This window comes from Corvus moneduloides, chromosome Z, assembly GCF_009650955.1.
Source record: "Corvus moneduloides isolate bCorMon1 chromosome Z, bCorMon1.pri, whole genome shotgun sequence".
In the NCBI taxonomy this organism is placed as follows: Eukaryota; Metazoa; Chordata; class Aves; order Passeriformes; family Corvidae; genus Corvus; species Corvus moneduloides.
In genome coordinates this window covers 28,324,913-28,347,215 of record NC_045511.1, presented here as the reverse complement: position 1 = coordinate 28,347,215, position 22,303 = coordinate 28,324,913, and the positions used below count along the sequence as shown (strand labels likewise).

At 39.1% G+C, this 22,303-nt stretch overlaps 1 protein-coding gene across 1 annotated transcript; it reads left to right on the top strand.

The window, feature by feature from the left end:
* Window positions 1–375: 375 nt before the first annotated feature.
* Window positions 376–8,147, top strand: LOC116438264 (tetraspanin-3-like). The gene is made up of 2 exons (XM_032097095.1): window positions 376–441; window positions 7,254–8,147. Exons 1-2 carry the CDS (start codon window positions 376–378, stop codon window positions 8,091–8,093), a joined length of 906 nt encoding a protein of 301 aa, XP_031952986.1. The 3' UTR covers window positions 8,094–8,147.
* The last annotated feature ends 14,156 nt before the right edge of the window (window positions 8,148–22,303 follow it).

Below are 22,303 nucleotides of genomic sequence, written 5' to 3'. Positions count from 1 at the left end.
AAGATTATGGAGCAATTTTCTATTCTGTCCTGAGTGATTGTTCCCACAGTGCCAATCAGAAAAATAGAAATTATCTTGTTTTGTTATAGAGAGCACCCCCAAAAAATTTGGAAGGTGATTCAAGGTGAAAAATCCAGTTAATGCTTTTTCTCTTTTGAGTATTTTTGGTAAAATTTATCCTGATTCAGCAACTATGCTCTTCATCACTGTCTTTTTCATTGGTAGCAACATTGAATGGAATTTGTCTAAACCTACTCACACAGTTTTTCCTCCAAGTCCTTTTCTCCCTTGTCACCCCTCAGCTTCACACTGAGTCTCTAATTTTTATCTGACTGTTGAAAATGAGAATACTTATGTGTCTTGGCTTATATAGTCATGGATATTCATGCTGGAGCAAGTACTCAGGACCACTATCTGTACGGAGGAAAATTGCCCCAGACGGTAGGCAAGAAAGCAGTCTCTCCTGTGCTTTCTCATGGAGAGCATATCCCAGAGCCTGGTTCTGCTGGAGGGTGCTGGAGGAGGTCCTTGGGTAACAATAACCAGCCCTGTCAAGATCCTGAGGGAAAAGGCAAGATGCTTCTGGAGTACTGGAATATTTTTGGTAGACCTAGCTGGATTTCATCATTTTGGGAACCTCTGAAAAGGCTCCTGTTTCCCAGCAGCTGGGCTTGAAAATTAAGTTTTGGTGAGTACCTAAATTCTGAAATAAAATAAAATTACTCCTACCAAGGCAAAGCCAAGTTGTTCTATTTGTCATTGGTCTGGAAGTTAGCAGAGACATCATCACAGTACTGGAATGCATTCACATTTTCTCCCTTAAATGTGTTGTTAGTTCCATGTTCAAATATATTTTCCTTTTTTTGCTTTTTTTTTTTTTTGTATTTAGATGCTTGTATGATTTTAAACCTAATAGATCCTTTGCATGTCAGTGACAGCATCTCCATTTAAACGCAGAATACCTCTTGAAGGCAATTGTTTGGTGGAGAGATTGGAGATAGAAATAGAGCACAGAAATAAATTGCATATATCTTTGGTTTTGATTTTTTCCCTCTAAAACCTGCATTTCATCTGAATGGAGATGCATAAAAATCCCATTAAAATTGGTTCCACTTCTTTGAAATGTGCTGTAAAACTAATTCTAACAAAGTTGACATTTTATATGCTCATATCATGACTTACAAAAGGTAATAAAAATAAATTCTCTTGTATAGTCACCATAAAACCTGGCATGAGATGAACATTATGTTTGATACAGATATACTTACTACTATGCCAGTGAAAAGAGACCCTATCAAATAATACTTTTACTTTCACTTGGCTAAATTTTCAGCTGCCTTGTAGGCTGAAAACATTCTTTGCTAATATCTTTCTTGGTGGAAAAGTGAACTTTTAATAATTATTCAGATTGACCCCAAATGAATATTTTCATCTATTTTTTTCCCCAGTCAATGAACTGAAGAAGGATTCAGTTATTCACCAGAAGAACTTACACCCTGACAAACTTTACCAATGAGTTCATGAAACATGAGCTGCACAAATTCCGTTCTTTTGTGTGAGCTCCCATTACAGATCTAAGCAGGTCTGCAAGATGCTCACACCAAGATAATCCAGTGCTCTCATCTTGAAAGTAATTGCTGTATGTTCTGTCTTTGGACAGAACAAGTATTTCAGAAGCAGTCCTATACTCATAACATCAATTGCTGCTACAATGTTTTTTTTTCCTCCTAAGTTGCTGCTTAAGTGAAAATGTAATCAAGATTTTTTTGTATATGATCATGCTGAATCTCTCCCCTACAGTGTAGTTTTGAGTAGTTATAGGAACCAATAACACTCAAACAAGTACATTGCTGCTGCAGTGCTCTCAAGAACAAACTGATACTGAGTCTAGATTTACCTTGTGAGATAAACATTTGGATCCAATTTTCCATATTGTGATAAACCCTGATGAATTAAGGTTGAAATTTTGGAGCTTGAGGAGCTTTAATAGGCCTATATTCTCTGGTAACAGAGTATCCAAAGGCAACATTTGTAAAAGTACCTCTGTAATTTAGGATGCTGAGACTGACTGATCTTAAGGTGTATCAGAAAATTGGTTTGAAAGACCTGTCTCAGGTGCTGTATATAGATGTTATAGCATCAATATGAAACAAAGATTTCCAAATTTTTATTCACAGCTTGCTGCTTTATGTCTGTGCAGCTAGATTCATTCACTTGTTGGGCAGAAGGTCAAAAGTAGAATGCTATGCGTTGCCAGGATCTGCCTGAGTTTTCACAGGCAATACAGAGGAGAAGGCTGGCCCAGCAGGGCTCCAGCACAATGTTGCATGAATGCCGTCTCTTGAGGAAAAAGTATTCTACAAGGATTCAATTTTCTGAGGAGACACAACAGAGAACAAACTTTACTCACAAGAAGTTCTGACAAGTGTAAGCTTCTTGTCAGGTCTTCAATAACTTCCAGATAATGTATGCAGGCACTCCTGCCTCCTCCCTAAAGAGAAATCTGTTAGCTATTTTTATGAGTTAGTGATTAAAGAGCCTCTATTTCATATTAAAAGTCTTTTTATAACTTCAGAAAATGCCCAGAAACCTTGCATGTGTTTTCAAACACAAATGAGAGTATTGCCTTCACATGAGTGATATTGTAGCTAGTGATGGTTTAAAACAATGAAAACCAAGTCACAAAATACTTTAAATGTCAAGGTGACTTGAATTTCATGGTGTTCAGCCTTTTCTTAATTTTTTGAAGGTTTTACAAAGTACCTTCTCTTCAAACCTGTTTTTATTGCCAACTGCAACAAAGACTATCAAAAGAACAGAAATTCCCTTTTCATTTTAATTTCTTTTTTTTTCTTTTGCCATTCTGTGTCTTTTAAAATCGTCTCCAATTTCCAAAGTGACAGAAATACAGAAAGTGATTTTTTCCCTTCCTTTTTTCTTAGCTTGATAGTCTGTGTTCATCCCAGTCACAGGATATTTCATAGCATTTCCAGAGTGGCAAACAAAAACAGGAAGTGAAAAATAAAATTTAACAAGAAAAAAAGAAAAAGCTTTTAGTCTGCACTTTTTAAATGTTCAGTTCATAAAAGGAAAGGAAGAGGGAAATACATGAAAACACCAAACTCTTGACATTTGATTTTGAGTATTTTCAACACCAATGAATATGTGGGATATTAAAAGCAAAACCAAATAAAAGTCTGAAAACATTTGATGTGCTTCTTCAATCACAAAAAAGGGTCACTTTTGACATGGCAAATGGAGCCAGGGGTAAACAACTGACTGACTTGAATTCAAACACCTTCATAATGGTAAATCAGTTCTTGAGTGGAATATATATTCTCCTTGAATAGGGGCTGGTAGACTTACCTCTGTTTGCTTCAAGATTTCCATGGGAGGTTATCAGTCTCATGCAAGGGAACATCATCTGACTTTGGTTACTATGGAAACTGGCTGTGCATGGTTGCAGCTGTAGGCAATGGCTACAGGTTTTTTTATCTTTTTGCATTGGGGCTGTCTGAATGATCTTGTAATGTGATGTGTTGCATAAAACTATGTTCTTTATTCTCAAAGAGGCAGCACAATTAGCAGATTTCAGTGTTTTAGAAATAGCTTTCCAGTTGGAAACAGTCCTTCTGCTGTGTGGTGTTTTGAGTACCCATTATAGCTTGAGTGATCTGATTGAGAAGAATCAAAGTTTGGTTTTGGTTTCTTTCTCCCTTCCCCCCAAATATTACTATTTAATTGTTGACACTTTACATGCAGCCAGGGCTCTTCTTGGAAACTGGAAAAAGTGTATGTGAATTCTATTTGGCTTGGGAAAGATATGCTGCCAATACCAGCAGACAGGATTGAGACCAGTGAAAGGAGGAGTGATACCAATGATACCCATTTACAGTTCTGGATTTGCCAGCTCAACTGGGTCACAGACCAGCTTCCACCCAGTGGAGGTGTCAAGAAGGTGTGTAGCGGTGGGGAAGCTTAATGTAAAAGTGAAGTAGAGGAAACTGATAAAAACTGCTTTAGTAATGTTTTAAAGACATATCTTATGCTGTATGTGTACTTTAATCTAACAAGGCCTTTAAAAATGTTCTACACTCTCAAAACAAACCTCCTTCTGAGTGTTTTAACTTCACCTGCAAGGTCTTGCTACAGGTTCATCTGTACACGCATTACAGGGGAAATGGCAGCTGTTTTAGTGAGGCATCTTCGGGGTTTGTTTCTGTCACTGGGATACTAAGAGCAGTTCCTGAGGTATGGCTTTGAGATCTTTTCTCTTTTTATAGGAGGCCTGTATGAAACTTCGAAGATTGTCTAGTCTGGTCTAGTGGAAGGTTTCTTGCCTGTGACAGGGGGCTAGAACTAGGTAATCTACAAGGTTCTTTCCAACCTAAACCATTATGTGACTCTGTGATTCTATAATTCTAAGATGGGCTTGCGTCACTGTAGCCTGATGCCATGGTCACCTCTAGGCTTTGTCTTGTTCACACAAGTCTGAACAGACTAGCTGGCCTTATTGATTTGAATTGTTGCCCCTTACAGCTCAGCTGTGCTCCCTGATCAATCTGTATGACAGCCTGTGTCATCCAAAATGAGTTTAGTCATCTGCCTACATTGCACAAACAAAACATTGACTTGATGGCTCTCTGGTCCCACTCCTGGAGCCAGATGGAATGAACCTCTTTGGCCTTCTGGGCACGTCAGAGCAGTTCAATGTCAGTCACGGCTTTCCAGAGCAGTGAATGCAAAAAAAAAGTATGCTGTTGACATTTTATTAACTTGAAGGATTATACTTTCAGCAACATTCCAGAAAATAGTTTATCTATGGTGTATTATCTGTTACACCCACATTTGAATTTCAATACTCATCAGTTCATAAGCAGAAACAACTTCAGAGAAAACAGGGACAGCATTTATCATGTTGTGCTGTTTACCACTGGAAAGAAAACAGAGGAGCATTCCTATTCTGTCATACCTGTATTCTCTTTGTTGCATTACAGCCTCCTGAAGGATAGCTCTGCCCATTGCTTTTTCAAGCTTTTGTCCATGTACACAGGTAAAATTAGTTAGCACAAAGGCAGTGTTATTGAGCGTGCTAGTTAGGTCTTTTGGGTACTTCAGGGGCCAATTCTATTTTTCTTGTTCTTCGTCTTACATTTTGAGCAGAAGCTTTCTTTTCCTGAGTTCCTATGCATTACATAGCACAAAGTGGATGAAGGATTTTAGATAACTCTGCCAATAGTAATCCCCGCTGCTGCAATTTCCTCTTCCATGGTGCTGAATGTGCTCTATTTTCCCCAAGGGCACTCAGAGCTCTCACCTGGGGACTACCTCCCAGTCAATGTTTAGTGTTGGTGCTTCTGATTCGCGTGTTGAACTGGTGGTCAGGTATGATCTCTGGCCCATTTGTTCTGCAACAAACAGAGACGTAGAATAAGCTTAAAGTAAGTAATGTTGTAACTCATTTCTTAATATCTCATTTAGCTTTATGAGCACGGGAAAGAGCAGAAAGGAAGAGTCAGGCTCACATGCTTTTTTTCACAAAGCTTTCAAGCTAAAAATTAGTTGGTCCTCCTCACAGTATTTTCTGATGTGTTTCTGATATGTTTCCTCACACTTTTCTGATTATTTTTTTCTGCTCTGTGGAAACAAATCAGTGTAGCTTCCATGTGTGTACAGATGTGAGGGGAACTCTGTTGCCCGCCTTCTCTGTCTCGCTGATGCAGAAGACAGAAATCAGAGAAAAAAGCATTCAACAGAATGAGTTAATGGAAGCAAAACCAACACAGCAAGAGGGCTGGGGGGTAGCAGCAGTCTGAACAGGAGAGAGGGTAGACACAGACTTCAGAGAAAGAAGACACATTCAGGAGTAGCTTTGAAAGAATAATTTTGTTAAGATTTAACAAGTTAATCACTGCATGCTAATTACTGTTAATGAAAAGATTAAAAATAATAAAAGCCATTCATCTCATTCCAAAAATAATTAGCCTTAATAACTTGTTTGTACAGCATATAGAAAGAGATTTTGTTGGGAATCCGCCCAACATCTGTGTATGCACGGTGTATACACCAGCAATAAAATTTTGTTAAATGTCTGACAGATGTGGGATCATCAGCTTTTCTGAGACTTTAACAGAGTTCCAGGGATCTGAGTACCAAATTATTCTGATTTTCTGCCAGGTTTGCAGGTGCTCATGTTTCTGAAAATGAGGATCATCTCTCTGTATTCTCCCTTAAGTATGTATGTTGCATTAGTCTTGCTCTATGTCTCGAGAAATGGAAGAGATGTTAAGGGAATTCATCAGGATGATTAGGGAATCACTGCTGGACTTGGGATCTGCCTTCCTGGCATCTGTGGCAAGATTTATGCAGGTTTCCCATCCTGCATGGCTCATGTGTACCACAAGTTTGAGCAATAATTTTCTTCTGATAATGCTGATAAGTGGCATCAATTCCCTTTGTTATTGTTGTGAAATGATTTAGCTGGTGTGTAATTCAGTTTCTTTACACACAAGGAAAAGTTAATATGTCACTTACTGCTGCTTGTATTCAGTCATTACAGCAGTCAGCCAAATCACTGGTAATGCAAGCTGAGGGGTACAAGTGTGAAATGGCGGGGATTTCTCATCCAGGTGTCTTGAGTAATTGAAGCTATCTACAGAGAAATCTTGCTGAGTGAAAAAGGGCAGAATATTATAAACACCATTACAGACCTTATAGAATTGAATGAATGATAAAGGTGTTGAGGAGGATAATGAGTCTAGGTGAGTATCACATCTGGAGATTCCTTACTGAATAGCTCTGCTTAAACCATTCATCTGTTTATGGCTCTGACTTGCACGTTTGTTGCTATACTGGCTACTGCTGGAGAATTGGGCAGTCTAAATAATCTGGACTAGCACTGCTGGCTACCACTCTGGCTATTCAGGTCTTTAGATCTTTAGCATTTTGATCTTCCACACATGAAAGGGGTGCAGCTTTTTCCCAGCTGTCCTTCAAGTGCAAATGTCTCCAATGACAGCAGTGTAAGGGACCCTCCACAGCAAACTGGGCACATACTTTCCTGGTTTCTGCAGGCTGTGCTGAACAAGCTGCAGCAGCAGCATGTGGTTAAGCTGATGCAGGGCATAGTCTTTGTCCTAAAGGAGTCTCATCACAGCTGCTCTCTTGCAAATTGTTTTTAGGTGGAAGTGTCATCTGCTGCACCTGGGTAAGTGGGGCGGAAGCCTCTTAAATGGTGGTGATGAGGGTTAAAGGTAGCTGGAGCAAGCAGAATGAGGAGGGTTAGGGCTGTGATGGGGCTGCTATCTTTGTGGTGCCATGAGGATACCTATCTCAGGTCCTTTGCTCGATCTCTGCTGAAGTTCTTAGGCTTCATCTTCTGGGGTACTGCTGCAGCTCAGGCCTTTGGTGGAGTTTTGGTGATCCTGCTGTTCAGGAACTACAGATACTTATTTCCGGAGTCTTACTTGTCTCTCCCTGGTTGGTTGGCTCTTGCAACTGCACTTACATTGCTGCCTACTGGAGTTCTGGCTGTCTCTATTTCTGTTAAGTGTTCCCGCAATAAGCAAGGGACTCTGATGTATTTGCTGCTGCTCCTTCTTTGCCTGGAAATGTCTTCAGCAGTTCTGGCACATTCCTACTGTATTAGGACATCTTCTCAGCTGGAAAGTGCTATGGGTTACCTTGTTCACCAGCACAATTGGACGTGTTCCCAGGATCCTGGAAGCAGTGCTGTGGATGTAATGCAGAGGAAGCTGCGGTGTTGTGGGGTCCACAACTACACAGACTGGCTAAAGGCATCATCTTCTTCTTGGTATCATCCAGCTTGTGTCCCTGAAAGCTGCTGTAAGGAGAAGCATCCTCACTGTAAGGGAGACTTAGACCATGTAGAGCAGCTTTATCCAGAAGGCTGTCTAAAGAAGCTGGAAGACCAGTTGTGTTTCACCATGATGTACGTATTTGGGTGTTGTACTCTGCTAAGCATCTTGGAGTTCTTGGCTGGTGTCAGCAACGGCATCCTTATGAGACATCAGCCATTCCATGACCTCAATATTCTGGACTCGTTTACCTTCTCACAGGTCTATAGGTACTAGCTGCTTTGCTGGACCTGCTGCATGTGTCCTTGGTTTTGTACTACTTTGTGTTTGCATTGGAATACAACTTAAAAAAAAAAAAAAAAATTCATGTAAATCAAACTAATTGATCACTGCTGGATTTATTTCTTTAATGTCATGATATTAGATCAGTCCTCCCATGGTTCTTTTTTCAATAAGCATTCTTATCTGAAAAGCTTCTGGGGTTGGGTCTTCAACATGTGCAGACACAAAACTACTGTATGTGAGGGCAGGGGAAGCAGTAAGAAAAGGCATATCTGGCTCAGGGCAGCTTGTTATGGGGTCATGAACTGAACTTTTGGACTGAAGCTAAACTGTAGTAGAATCTTGGAGAGAAATTAATGTTCAGATTCTTCTGCTTTCAAACTTGTTGAATGCTTTGGTTTTTCTATAAGAAGACCTTTCGAGAAAGTTTAATATTTTTTTTCTTTTTCTTCCTCAAATTCTGGTTTAAGAACTAACTTATTCTTCAGTGACAATACATGTCAGTTTTTGAAGTGGTGTGAGGGTACAATCTAAATAGGTTTGACAGCAACAGAATAACTAATAAGATGGCATGCAGCGGGAGGTAAAGCAGTCTTGGGAGTTGCACAGGAGCAATTCCCAAATCATAGAGGAAGAAAGTCTGTCTGTATTCATTCATTTATTTCATGACAGAGCAAGGAATGAGTCAATTATTTCTGCCAGAAAAATAATGTGGGGTCACATGCGTGCTTGAATTACACCAGCAATACACTGCTTTTTCTTAAGGCATGTCTACCCTTTTCTTACTAATTCCTCTTGTCGCCCATTTTCTGTCAGTCTCCCTCTAGCCTGCATGTGCTGAAAGGGACTAAGTTAGCATGTGTGGTACTCATATGCTTGTTTGTGTTAGTGCTGTCGGTGTTTAGAGAGGTGCTGGCAAGAGCTGTGCTCTACCTGCATCGGGCTGTGCAGTGTGTCTGCTCGTATACATGTGTCTGCTTGGGAAGTCCCTTAAGCCTCTTTGCTGACCTGGGAATGGGAACTCTAGCAGCTTGGTCCTTTGGTAAGTGTATGTAGGGGATCTCCAGGGCCTACAACTGCACCACATCAGGTTTTAATGGACTGGAAACAAGGAAAAGATCTGGGTCACAAAAACTGCTGGATCCGGCAACTCCCTTATCACATGAAGTAATAGCTCAATCATGATTGCTCTAAGTTTACTGCTAAATTTCAGGTAACTTACTGCAAATTTCAGACCCTAAATCACCAGATACTGATTTTCATGAGCAGAAAAAAGAAAAACCAGAGGACATTAGGTAAGTTCTTTCATGCTAATTATTAGCCATGTAAAGATCAAACATGAAATATACTGTAGAGCTTCTTCAGTAGGAAACCCCCCCAAACCAAACAAAAACACCAACCAAAATAACCCACCAAAAATGAAATACTTTCCCACAAGCCTACCTCAAACAGTTAAGGTATTGATTTAGATAAACAAAAATAACTAATTCATTAGATGTCTAATTCTTAAAAAAAAAAAGTAAATGTTCCAAAGTAAATAAAGGAAATGGTTGTGTCTTTGAGTAATATAATAGAAGGAAATGTTTCTTTCATGTTGGTTGACATGGGATGTGTGTGGCAAAGAATGAAGTTTGTCTAGTTAAGCACCACAGTAGGGACTCTGTGGTACCCTGGCACCACATAAATGCTTTGTAATGCAAATTATGGTTATGACATTAAAAAGATATAGTGAAAATGAAGTGACAGCAACAGGCCCATGGAGAAAAGGGTATGTTGGAGAAAGGAAAGTGGAAGAGTGGAGTGGATGCAGTACCTTTTTACCATTTGCCTTTATTAAGGGGGTTATTATTCTTCTCAAATCTTATGCCTTACAACTTCCTTCACAGGTTTTGAGCCAGAGCCTCTTAGAGCGGAATGCCCATATTTTTCATGACTAAGCAGAAAGTAATAATTTCAAGGTGATTAAAGAGTTAATTTTGTGGCTGTCCTCATCTGCTGTCCTGTCTGCTAAAAGTTAAGGTCATGCATGACTCCCTCTACTCTTACTGTACTAAGAAAATTACAAGATATATATGATATGAATTAACTGGACATAAAATGAAATAGCTTTTAGTAGTTATTTTTGCCCTTGCATGTTCTTCCCCATAGAAGAGCAGATCTTAAACCTGGTAATAAGTGTGAGGATGCATGAGACAGACATACTACAGCTACAAATGGCTGGTAGTAGAGTAGAAGACAAAACAATAGATTTATTACCCCTTAGGTGTTTGGCAGTTGGATTCTGAATAATTACTTCTGGACAGGAATAACTTCTCTTGAAATAAAAATGGTGCTATTGATGCCTGAGATGGCCACCAAAAACACGGAGACTACACAAGAATAAGGGAAAAAAGGTATGTATATATTTGAAGGGCCTTCAAGGTACACCCCTCGGAGGAGTCAAGGGGCTACACCCAAGATGGACCCCAAGTCATGAGTTCTTCCCACTTTTATAAATTCGGTCCATTTGCATATCAGGATCAGTTCTCCAGTTACAACCCCAGTTAATGATGTGACTACCCCAAGTTTACTCCCCCTTCCTAAGATGTTAGTTTACATATCTTAGGCCTAGGACAGTCCAGGTGTCCTTGGAGAGCAGGCTTGGAGAGGTTTGTTATGTCTAACCAGCATGAGAGAACAGCAGTTAACAGGCTACATGAAACTTCAGAGTTACACACTGTGCAGTACAGGATTTGAAAAATATAAAAGTTAAAACCTAAGCCATCACTGTTTTAAGCAAGTGCACTTTATTTCTGTATTATAAGATACATAAATCCTTGGGTGCTATTGCATTCTATGCATTTTGTGTTCTTAATTCTGAAAGGATTACCAGCTGTTTTTCATAATCTAAAAAAATTAACAGCTTTTTAGGAAAGCAGCAGCAGACTTACAGTTAACATTTCTGAAAATTGTGTTGCTTTGGATTTGAAGGGGGAAAAACTGATGTCCAGTGCAAAGCTGGAAATGCATTCTGTGGTTACTCTTTTATAGAGTTTATATATATGTGTGTGTGTGTGTGTACCCATATATTCCGTGTGTGAACTGGTGATTATACTGTGATATCTTTTGTAGAAGGCAAGAGTCAGAAAGGTAGAATTATTGCTGAAATGTAAAATGCATTGTTGCAGCTTTTTCTCAACTTTGTCTTTCCTTCTTTCTGTCTTTTTTTCCCAATAATTCTGTATTTTTTCCCATTTTTTCCTTTACTGTGAATGATGGCTTGATTTAAATCTGAGTTGCACATAATTCAGCTTCTGAATTATGAGATTTTCTTCATCAAATCTCTTGTATTTTCAGCTTAAAATTAAATTCTGTCTCACAAACACAAAGGAGAAAATCTGGGCATTGCTAGAAGGTGTTTGAAGACTCAGTCCCTGCCTACCTCACTTGGATATTGTTAAATCAGTTAAAATTCCTCTTTAATTGAAATTATGGCTTTTGTAGTCTGTTGTAGAGTTACACTATGTATTTTCTTGAAAAATTTGGCCTGCTGGGCTAGGGTAGGCTCCTTCCTACTTGTAAGGTGGAATTACACAGAGTAATAAAGAAGCTGAGAGAAGAAATGGAGCCTAACTCTAAAATATCACAATACCATCCTGGAAGATGACACAAATAATTTTTGACCTAAGAAGTACAGAGAATGAGCTGAACTACTTATTCAATTATGTCAAATGATCAGCATTCATTTATTAAATGATGTAAAGTGGAATTCAATTAGAGCAAGTAAATGATTACATTATGTAAGGCAATTTTTAAAACTGGGTAATATGATCACCCTTCATTTATTACATTAGGTTCAGAATATTAGTACTGTTATTAAATTCATGGAAATGCTTATAATGATGGACTAGTTAAAAAAGAGTTTGCAAGTGAAGCCACTCCTCTTTGTATTTATTTTTTGGTATTGACTATGCTGCTATTGCTTTCAAAGCAAAGGCTCAGGTTTTACTATGACATTGTTCTTATAAGTAAAATCTTGTAAACACTGCTTGTAAAGGTAATTCCTAAGATGTCCAAAACAGGGGGAAAAGGGTGACCAATTAACCAGCTTAGCAGTGGGGAGGCAAGAGGAGAAATTGAATACTAAATTGCAATCTTACAGGAAACTTAACAACATATTACAAAAATAAAATACTTTCATATCTTTCTACAAGACTAGATTTTCTATTTTGCAGATGGGATGAAACAATCACATTTGAAGATTTTATTGAGACTTTTTTGGAGTGGGAGAATGCAGTTTCAACCTCTGTGTGTGGATAGCAGGGTCACATTTTTTCATACTACTGTTAGCCCATTTTCTCATGATTATACTTGACTAAGGCAAAATTTTTTTTTCATCATATCTCTTAGTGTCCCCTTTTGCTACTCTACCATTCATATTGTAGAGCTGGGTTGGAGGTATAAAAAAATACTAGAAATAGGATCCATTATTAAATTGTCTTCTTTTTTCACAGTACTTAGTGAAAGAATATTTGTCTAAGGACTCAAATACCAATGTATTGTTTAAATTCAAATATTCTTGTGGCCAGAACTTTTTAATGTCTTAAAGAATGTGTGCTTACTGCATGAGCCAGGTGCAAAATCCCTAGGAGCCTATAGAATTCTAAAATGAATCTAAGTGTGCAAATTTATGCTGATTACTTGCAGAGTTGCATGGGAGAAAACAGCATTCCAAATCTGAGGCAAGAGTTACTGTGCAAGTGGCTCAAAACCATATGCATGTAGAAAAGGTAGCAGATTTTAGGATGTCTGGAAGTGTTATTTTAAATACTTGGAGAATGTTTCTTGGCTGACAGAACTAAAAAAACCTGATATTTTGGTTTTGTTTTGTGTGGTTCTCACCTGCTCTGCATAGGATTTTCATGCAGGAGTACGCTGGAATGGCTGTGTGAGACAACCTCTGTAATTTCACTTAAAGAAGAGTTCATTTTCTTTCCAGGGCAGTTTGGTCTAGATGGAAAACAATGTAAGGGTTAAAGGTTGCAAGACCACAAAAAGATAAAACAAATTTAATAGGGAGAAAAGCCATTGACTGTTGGGGTCTAATTGAGGAGAAAATGGTGACAGAAATGAGTAATGCAGTAGTGTAGATACAATAGCAACAACTATGCAAAGTAAAAAAAAAAGGAAAACAGAAGTTTTTTTTTTTATCTCTGTGTCTAAGTAATTAATCTTCCAGTGCTGTAATAACTTGAGGTTAAAAAACTCACCACAATGAAATTTTGAGATTGTAAAAAACTTTCTTTAACCTTGTGTCATAGCAAATGCTGAAATACCTAGCCACAGGCTGCCTGTCTAGCATGGTTTGAATTTATCATCATCCCAGGAAAATTTTATTTTAAAGTTATAAAATGATGAGCTGCAACACTCCATAAGAAAAAATACATGTAAATAATCTGTTATGTATGGTGAACTGTATTTTTTTTAATCACGTAGTTTGGAAAATGGATCAGCATGTGACAGATAATCTGCAAAGTGAAGCGTTTGTAAGAACCTTGTTTAGCTTTGCATTAGGCCAGAGGGGGAAAAAGAAGGAAAAATGTACAGAAGGCATGAAGAAATATTGGAATTAAAACTAGGTTTATATAGAGTATATGAGCAATGACAATGAAATATGATTGCTATTAAAGAAATTTATTTTAGCAGTTTTAATATTTAGCTGCTCTGTTTTATGCAAATTTATAGCCATTATTATCTCCTGGCCTAACTAAAGGATCAGAATAGACTACGCAATTGATGACCCTAAATTAATACCATGTAGTAATTTCTATAAATTAATTTCATAGAGCATATTTGCCTTGTATAAACTGGAGAATCAGGATAATAAAAGCACCGTCACTCTCTGAGCTAATAAAATCTCTGGTGGCAGCTCATTCTTAAGAGTGAAGGACACTGTCATCAGTCTCAGCTAAGGGAATAAGAAAAACACAATCAAAAACCAAAACAAACAAAGCAAAAACCAAAGCCCCCAAAACCTGAACCCACCACCACCAGCAGCAAGAAAAAGCAGTGGAAAAGCTTTTAAAGTAGGAGTGGATCAAAATGATTCTCTCTCTCAGCCCACCCTTGTAATGATGTCCAGGGAAGCCCAGGCCTCGCTGACACCAATTCTACTGCCTCATTTTTCACTTTTTGGCATGTGATAGCAGCTGGCACATGTCCTCTGAGAGTTGTGTGGAAGTATGACAGCATCTAGTACAAGTAGCATCCCTTCCTTCCTGGTGATACACAGTCCTGACTCCTCAGGGCTTTCCATCCTTTCCTGCATTAAAAGCTTTTTCAGTTGCTGTTTACATGAAGATTAATGGCTTAGGCATCTGGGAGGTCTGACTGAATGTACAACAGGATCTGTGCAGGTAGGTTTAGAAAGAAGCAAACCCAGTCTCTCTAATAAGAATAAATTCTTTGAAACTTTTCTGACTATGAAAGACCAGAAGATTCTGTAATTTACCCCAATGTCTCAAATATCTAAAGAAAATGCCTATGGGCAAAATACTCTCATGCAGATAAAAGACAATGCTGAAAAGCTGCTGTGCCTTCACACTGTGCCCCTTTGGTACTGTGGTGCCCTCTACTTAATCATACCAACACAAAATTGGTTTCTACTCTGGTTCCAGGTATCAGAGGACAGTATCTAGCTGTGACTTGCTGACCTTGCTGCACGTCCCTTCAGACCAACTGCTAGAATCAGCAAACTTGCATGAACAGGACTCATGGTGCCATTCAATATATGATCAGAGTGCAGCAAAACAAAAGACTGTTCTGCCTTGCAATGTGTTTTATTCTGGGATAAGAAAAAAGGAATTTGGTATGTTTCTTCGTTAAAACAGACTTTTCATCCTGCATTAGGCAAAACTCCAGGGAAACAACCTTTCCCCACCCTTAATTAATCCAGAGAGTGAACAGGAGGATGACTAGACAGATGGGACATAATTTGAGTATGGAAAAATTGTCATCATCCTTCTTTAATTAGTGTTATAGGATGGCTCTCTTCAGATATAAGTAGATATGACAAAGATGTGTTTCACATATTCAAGAGGGTAATTAAACTGCCACATGCTCAAACCAATATACATACAGATCTGATTAAAAAGCTGACTCTGAAAACAATGATGGATGAGGTTTTAATGCACATGGGTATTAGGAAAGCAGCAAGAAGGGATTGCTGAGAAATGAATTGCTTCAGTTCTTGGCTGTAAAGGGAAAAAGAATGGGAAAATATATTAAATTTAGAAGAGGGAAAAGCTATAAGGAGGAACTGAGGACACAAGAGGATGAATTCATGCTATGTAGTTTAAAATAATGCTTTAATTATAAAGACAGAGGAGAGCAGGCAGCCTGTACAAGTCATCAAACCACCACATCTATCTCTGAACAGTTATGCAGTATGCACCGTGCAGACTGCTTTTTCACATCCAGACCATATGGTTGCTCCTCAAGAAAGTGTGTTAGGTTACGAGTGTGTATTTCTGGAGATGAGTTTCAACGTTTGCATAGAAGCATGCCAAAAGGAAACCCAAAGTCTTCAATTGCTCTAACAGGGCAGGAAGCTGTTTTTAGGGTTCCTGGCTTTTGTTTCTGCCTTGCTGTTGACAGTGTTTTTACCTAGAGGTAAAACCTTGTTTCAACACTTTAAATAGTAAAATCAACTAAAATGATTTTTGATGTATGGAGCACCACTTTTGCTGATGGAATTCTTAGTTCAGCCTGCTTTCCTCTGGTGAAATCCATGTGGGCTCTTGGAGACAGTGCAAGAGTAAGTGCACAGGGGAAGAAGCCTGCAAAACTTCCAGAGTTGATCTACGTGCCCGGTGGATATACATCACCCATCCACAGGTCTATCAGGTCATACAAGTTGATTGAAGGCTTTCTGAAGGCTGCTCCCTTCATGAGACAAACCTTGGAGCTGTTTTGACATCTGGTCTCCAACTACTGTCACTGTGTTGACAGAATGGGTGTTGTGACTCAAAATCACAGAATAAACTCTTGTCTAATTGCTCTGAGGTAACATGGAATTGATGTGTTAGTGCAACACTAAAAAGATTGTGGAATGAGCTTGGTAGGCAAGAGAATTATGGGAAAAGAGGACTTAAATATACTCATGGTTTCCTGTAAAAATATTGAATAAATCTATTTGCATGTGAGAAAGTCAGAAGAAAAACAAATGCCAGTTCTGTTGGTTAAGGGAAGGCTGCGTGCCAAACTTGTGCCCAGTCACATTGTTTTCTATTTTCACTGCATCTGCTAAAAAAGACACTGTATCAAAATAAAAAGCCTATACGGAAAGTGATGGTGCAGTTGTTTTTATCTGTGAGATGTAAAAGGAGGCAAAGCAAATGGTAAAATTTTTGCTCTTCCACAGATGCTTCCCTGTTCAATGCTCTTGGAGGTTTCAGCTTCGAATCTTATTTTTTTTCCTATGGTGAATCTTGTTTCATCATGCCACTTCACCTGATCATTTCATTTTTTTAAAATGAATACCACACTCAGTAGCAGATAAATATTATTTCCTGACACATATTTAGCTTTACTTTTGGCTTTGTACCTATATCCCTTGCAGAGGGGTGCAGCAAAACGGGAACTTTGACGGTGCAGAATGACTAGATGTTTCTTTCATAACTGTATATTTCACCAGAAGATTAAAGCACTTTCCACATTTATTTGAGGTTTTTTCCCCCTCCAAATTAGATATATAGTTACATTCTGAAGGCACAAATAGCCTGACACTTAATATATCTGAACAAAACAGAAATCAGTATCCATTAAAATTGGGGCTAGGGTTAAATAACTAAAGTAATATAGAAAATCCCTGGAACCTCTCTCAAATAGAAATTTCAACTCCAGACACTCAGCCAGCAGAATTGCCCTTTTATTTATTTCCTGCCACTTTCATTATGATTTATTCTTTTCTATATAAATAATCCCTGTACCGTACCCGGGGAGTTGTTTCATCTTTGGGAGATAGAAATCATTCATTTCCTGCCAATGGAACCTCATAAAACAATATATTGACAATTACAGCCAGCTGAGCTGGTGATTATGAGATTAACTATTCTTGTGAGTGATGGTGTTTAGCTGCTTTAGGTTTCCAGCTCTGTTGTGCTGGGCATTTTCTGCGGACAGGAGGCATCTGTACAGAGATGGCTGCAATGGACATGGGGTCAGGCCTGTGCTGAGGACTCACAGCTCTTCTCCAAATGGGCTGGGGCACGATAGGCTTAGCTCTGGGATTTGCAGCTGATGTCTCCTTGGCAGCTGACATTTTGTGAAAATGCCTCTGGTACAATTTGGGTCAAACGCTATTTTTGAAAAAGAATCTCTGGGTTTTGTATGCGGGTAGGAAGCTATTTTCACTTTTATTCATAATAGGTTGCTCAGGATACTCCACAGATAGCGGTCACAGGTTTCCCCCACAGTTACCATGAGAAATTAATGTCATGACAGTTGAGTTAAGAAACTGATCTGCAGAAAAAGTAAACAGTCTCTCAAATATTTTGGACCACATGCTATTCAGTTACTGTGATAGCTGTCCCAGAGCCTAGTTGTCTGGTGATGCTGAAGGCAGTTTCACTGAACAGGATGGATACTGCTCTAGAAGCCAAAGGAGAGAAAATGTAAGTGACAATTTTCTTTTTTATCGTCAGGGAAGTGAGTCACTGGATACGTATTTGCTCCATGCCTCATAAGATCCTTGCTTTCACAGCAGCTTTCTAGGCAGCGGCTGGTGGTGGCCGAGCCTGGAGTGAGCCAGAGGACTGTGTGCCTTGCATGGCTGTGGACCCGCACTGAGCACAAGGAACTGTGACACCATGGGGCAGCCCAGAGACAAATGCCTGCGGCACTCTGCAAAACTGGAGTGTTCTTATTAAAGAGAATAGGGAAAGTGCTGCATTACATGGAGCATCTGCAGGCTGGGGACCCGACCAAAGAAATGGCAAATGTGGATGCCCAAATCAGTCACTCCACCAGCTCAAATGACTGACCTTGAGGCAATGTGTCCCCGATGCTGAGTTACAGTGCGTGTTCTGTGCATTGTCAGACTTGGTGTGCCTGGGTTGGATTGTGATGAGTCCTTTCTTTTGTGCCCCTTGTCACCATCCTTGGAATGGATAAATGCCCAGAGCTGTTGGTGTGACCCAGCCCACTGCGGGGCTGGGGCAGCGTGATGCCAATCAATCCCAGCCCCTCCCCTGGATCAAGTTTCCTGAAGAGGCAGACTCAGAGGGCGGGTCGAGGGGCGGCTCAGAAGCCTAAGCCGTGCCAGGGTCCAAGCTGCCTCCCCAGGTTCGGGAAAATTCTCGGTTCCTCGGTTGTTCATTGTTCTCTGTTATAACTCCCGCCTCTCGGTTTCCCCCAGTGGTTCCTGTTACATTGTATCCTCCCCCTGGCTTGTAACTCATTGGTTGTTTTCCCTTTTCACTGCGGTTTTCAAATTCCCTATAAAACTGAGGACAAGGCTCCGAGGAGCCATCCCATCACAAGCCCATCGCATTCCATCCCATCCCATCCCATCCCATCGGATTCCAGCTTGTTTGGGTTGCGAAACTTCTGACAATAAACCTGTTAGGAGCCAGACCCGAACAGCCTCTCTCTTCCTTTGTCTCCGAGCTAACGTGAGCCGATCCCATCCGCTCCTGCCATGTTTCCTCTGCCAAGAAGCCAGCTAGCTAACTGAGCCAGCAGCTCTTTTCCTGACTCCGAAGTTGCTTCAGTGACACGTGGAAGTAACGCAGCTGGACTCCCTCTGACCTGGGGCACGCCAGAGTTGGTGCCTTGAGCACCAAACGCTGCGTTACAGAGCTGCCATATAGGATAAATATGTACAAAAAATTTCACACAATGACCCAGTGAAACATCCAAGCACACTTCATGTTCTAGGTCACCTCTGAGAAAATTAGGTATTGTGTCAACACACAGTGATTATCCAGTTATATAGATCCCTGAGAAAGGAACTGTTAAAGAAAATATATGCATATTTATGTATATATAACTTTTATATTATATATTAGATATAATTTATATATATATAATATATATGTATATGAAGGGGGAGAGAGAGAGAGAGAATATATATAGAATACTTGTACCTTCAATTGTATTTCACTTCCATGGATACCAGACCTTTAAACTGGTCTGAATGCCAAAGTTTTTGTTTCTGTTCTTTAATCTATATAACTGCCAACTAGAGCATTATGAGATATTTAGTTACTTATTACATTTTGTTAATGATGGCATTTGATTTATCAAAAGCTAATTATTATGAGATTTTACTGAGGAGCAAAGGAACATGATCTGTGGGGTAGACAACAGAGAGCTCGTTTAGCAAGACTGATACCTGCAAATGTCAGGAACTCTAACTTGGTAGCTGGTTTTATATTGGCTCAAATATAAAGGCATCAAGGGTCTGATATTTTAAATAGACAATGCAAGAGACAGGGAATAGTGTTATAGTTAAGGAAATGCAAATTAGCAATGAAAGGCAGGAGGCAGTATCATCCCCTCCTCCCCTGATGTCCTTTCTCAGAATTCAGTTGAGAAGTCTGCACAAATGCTTTACTGTCAGCAGCATTTGGGCAGAGGTCTGGGAGGTCTCTTAGGGGATAACCAAACTTTCCTTAATTTCTGGAGTGCTTGGATGCTCTAGAAAGCCATGAAAATCTTTGGTTGTCACAGTGACAGGTGATGTTTTACACATACACCCTACCTGAAGTCCCATGCCAAACTGTGGAAAGTGATTCAAGTACATTGTGAGGAAACTGACAGAGTTCAGCCTCTTCGAGTAGTTCACATCAGCTGCTCTGCTCTTGAGCACTGCAGTTATTTGTCAGATAATTCTTTGCACAATCTTTAAGAATTCATTCAAGTGCAGGGTTTTTTTTTTTTTTTTTCCCTTTTAGATATGCTTTCATTACAGTTGAAACATTTTCAAAACTGACATCTGGCCTATTGGAAAAAAAAGAAAAAGAAGACATTTCAGATTTTACAACTGGCTTTAGCTTCCTCACTCAGTGGTTTTCATGTGAGTACACAATCAGATTGTTCCTTCTTTGAAAAATATTTTCTCATTCCCACTGATAGATAAAAATTTCATACAAAATGTAGAAGAATGACAACCCAGTCCCAGTTATCCAAATGATCTCTCAGTGTGTCTGATTTGGCCTTTTCAAAGTTTCATTGTAATTCCTGAGTCTATGCTGGGGTGCATAAACCTGTGGTTTGGATTGTAGGATGGAGACTAATGGAGCTATGCTGTAGTGTGGTAACACTGCACATATAAGAGGAAATATGATCCTGTCCTTCCAAAAGAATGAATAAGAAGGAGTAAAATAGATTCCCTCACTTTGCTATGGGCTTGAATACTGCTTTAACTGGAGATAATGCATAGGCAGGAGTGAAGTTTTTAGTTAGTTTCTCCTTCTGACAGGTATTTTGCCTTAAGGGAAGAATTTCCTGATACTTCTCCATCTTAGTTTCTGTCCTTTAAAAGTACAGTTCACTTTCCTGTGCAAATATTGTGTAAGACAGAAATAGCTTTATTTGACACTAAGTTGTATTCCCAAAATTGTGCCAGTTAAGGCAGAACAGTTTTTAAGGAAAGCCAGAAAAGGAGTTTTCCTTTGTAATGTTTAACCTTCTTTCAGAACATCACAGTTAAGTGGGTTACATTTCCCGTTCCTACCTCAAGCCATATTTAATCAGGATTAGACATCATTCCAAACTGAAATAAAATGCACTTGTACTGTGAAACCCCTCTGTTTCCATTTTAATCATTCCGGTCAGCAAATCAAATAACAATAATTTGTCTTCATTTATTTCCAGTGGATGCTCTTCTCATCTGAAATTGCTTGTTTCTTTGAACAAGCACTAATAAAGAAATGTTCTTTCATCTGGAAGAACAATGCTGGAAACTTTTCAGAAGAGAGCAGTAAAATGTGGCAGATTTTGGTTATGACTGAGCGAGTCTGTGTACAATGGAAGCATACATACATCAAATATGTATGATATGCTCGTGGTTTAACATTGCCAAGGCTGGAGAGAGGGGATGGTTTCACAGGTACAAGAGGTAAAGGAGTTTGACTAAAAGCCTTTGGTAGTTGTGCATTGCTCTGCTCCCTCTTCTGTGCTACCCACCATGTCTTCACAATCGTCTGTATGGTCTGCTAACAATGATTTTATACCTGTCAGCTGGATGTCCCCAAAAAAAGGCTGTTGTATTTACAGGTAGGAGGTGAAATGTGATACACTCCAGTATTTTATCTGAAGCCACGAAGTGGAATATCTTGTCATTGTATTCATGATCTCATTCTTTGTTAAAAAGAGCAATTCCAAAAAGAAATAGAACTATTTAGTTGCATTATAGTCTTTTCTTACAAAGCAGTTGGTTTGATTCCCACGTTGGGTTAAGTGTGAACAGAGGAACCATATTAAGTTGAATAGCACTTTTCAGTGATTTATAAGTGCTGAAGTCTTTTTGATCTGATTAATAATAATTTTATTTTGGGTCAGTTGAAGGAATCCTGTTAAAAACAGATGCTATCAATGAAATGTAAAGATTTCAGCAGAAATCATGGTATCGCTTAAGTAATTCTCTTAAGAATTACTTCCTGCATCTGATAAATTGAGAGCAATAATAATGCATGACAGACTTGGCCAATCTATGTACTTTTGTCAAACCACTTTCAAGACACCTAAAGTTTGGTGGTCTTGGGAGAGGATTTATGAGTTACAGCACTGAGCTGCAAAGAAACAGTGTGGTAGAGGGGAAAAAAAGGTGCCAAGAGGGAGAATTCCCTTTGTTTCTAATTTATAATTTTGGTTTTATACATTTTGGTGCTGAAAGGCAAAACGACATTGTAAGGATGCAGTAACTCTTGACCGAACCACCAATTCCTAGATATGCTCAGTACTGTGGAGACCAGAAGTGTCACAATATCAGCAAACAGCAGAGAGCTTAAGGAGAATCCAGTGTATGGTACATAGCATATGGCTTTTTACTGGCTTGTTGGTTTTGACATCAAAACATTTTACAGAAAATTAGAGCTTAAAATATATAGTCATTAGGAAAACAGATATAATAATCTAATTTAAGTCTTTAATTTAAAGAACCAGTTATTTTGCAAATTAAGTTTCAAGTAACAGGAGAGGAGCTTTTCTTCAGTAGCCAG

Bases quoted from the DNA above. Each gene is read 5' to 3' on its own strand.
- LOC116438264 (XM_032097095.1), top strand. From the start codon at position 376: ATGGATATTCATGCTGGAGCAAGTACTCAGGACCACTATCTGTACGGA. The intron at 442-7,253 runs GTAGGCAAGAAA...TGAGGGTTAAAG, and splicing joins GAGGAAAATTGCCCCAGACG to GTAGCTGGAGCAAGCAGAAT.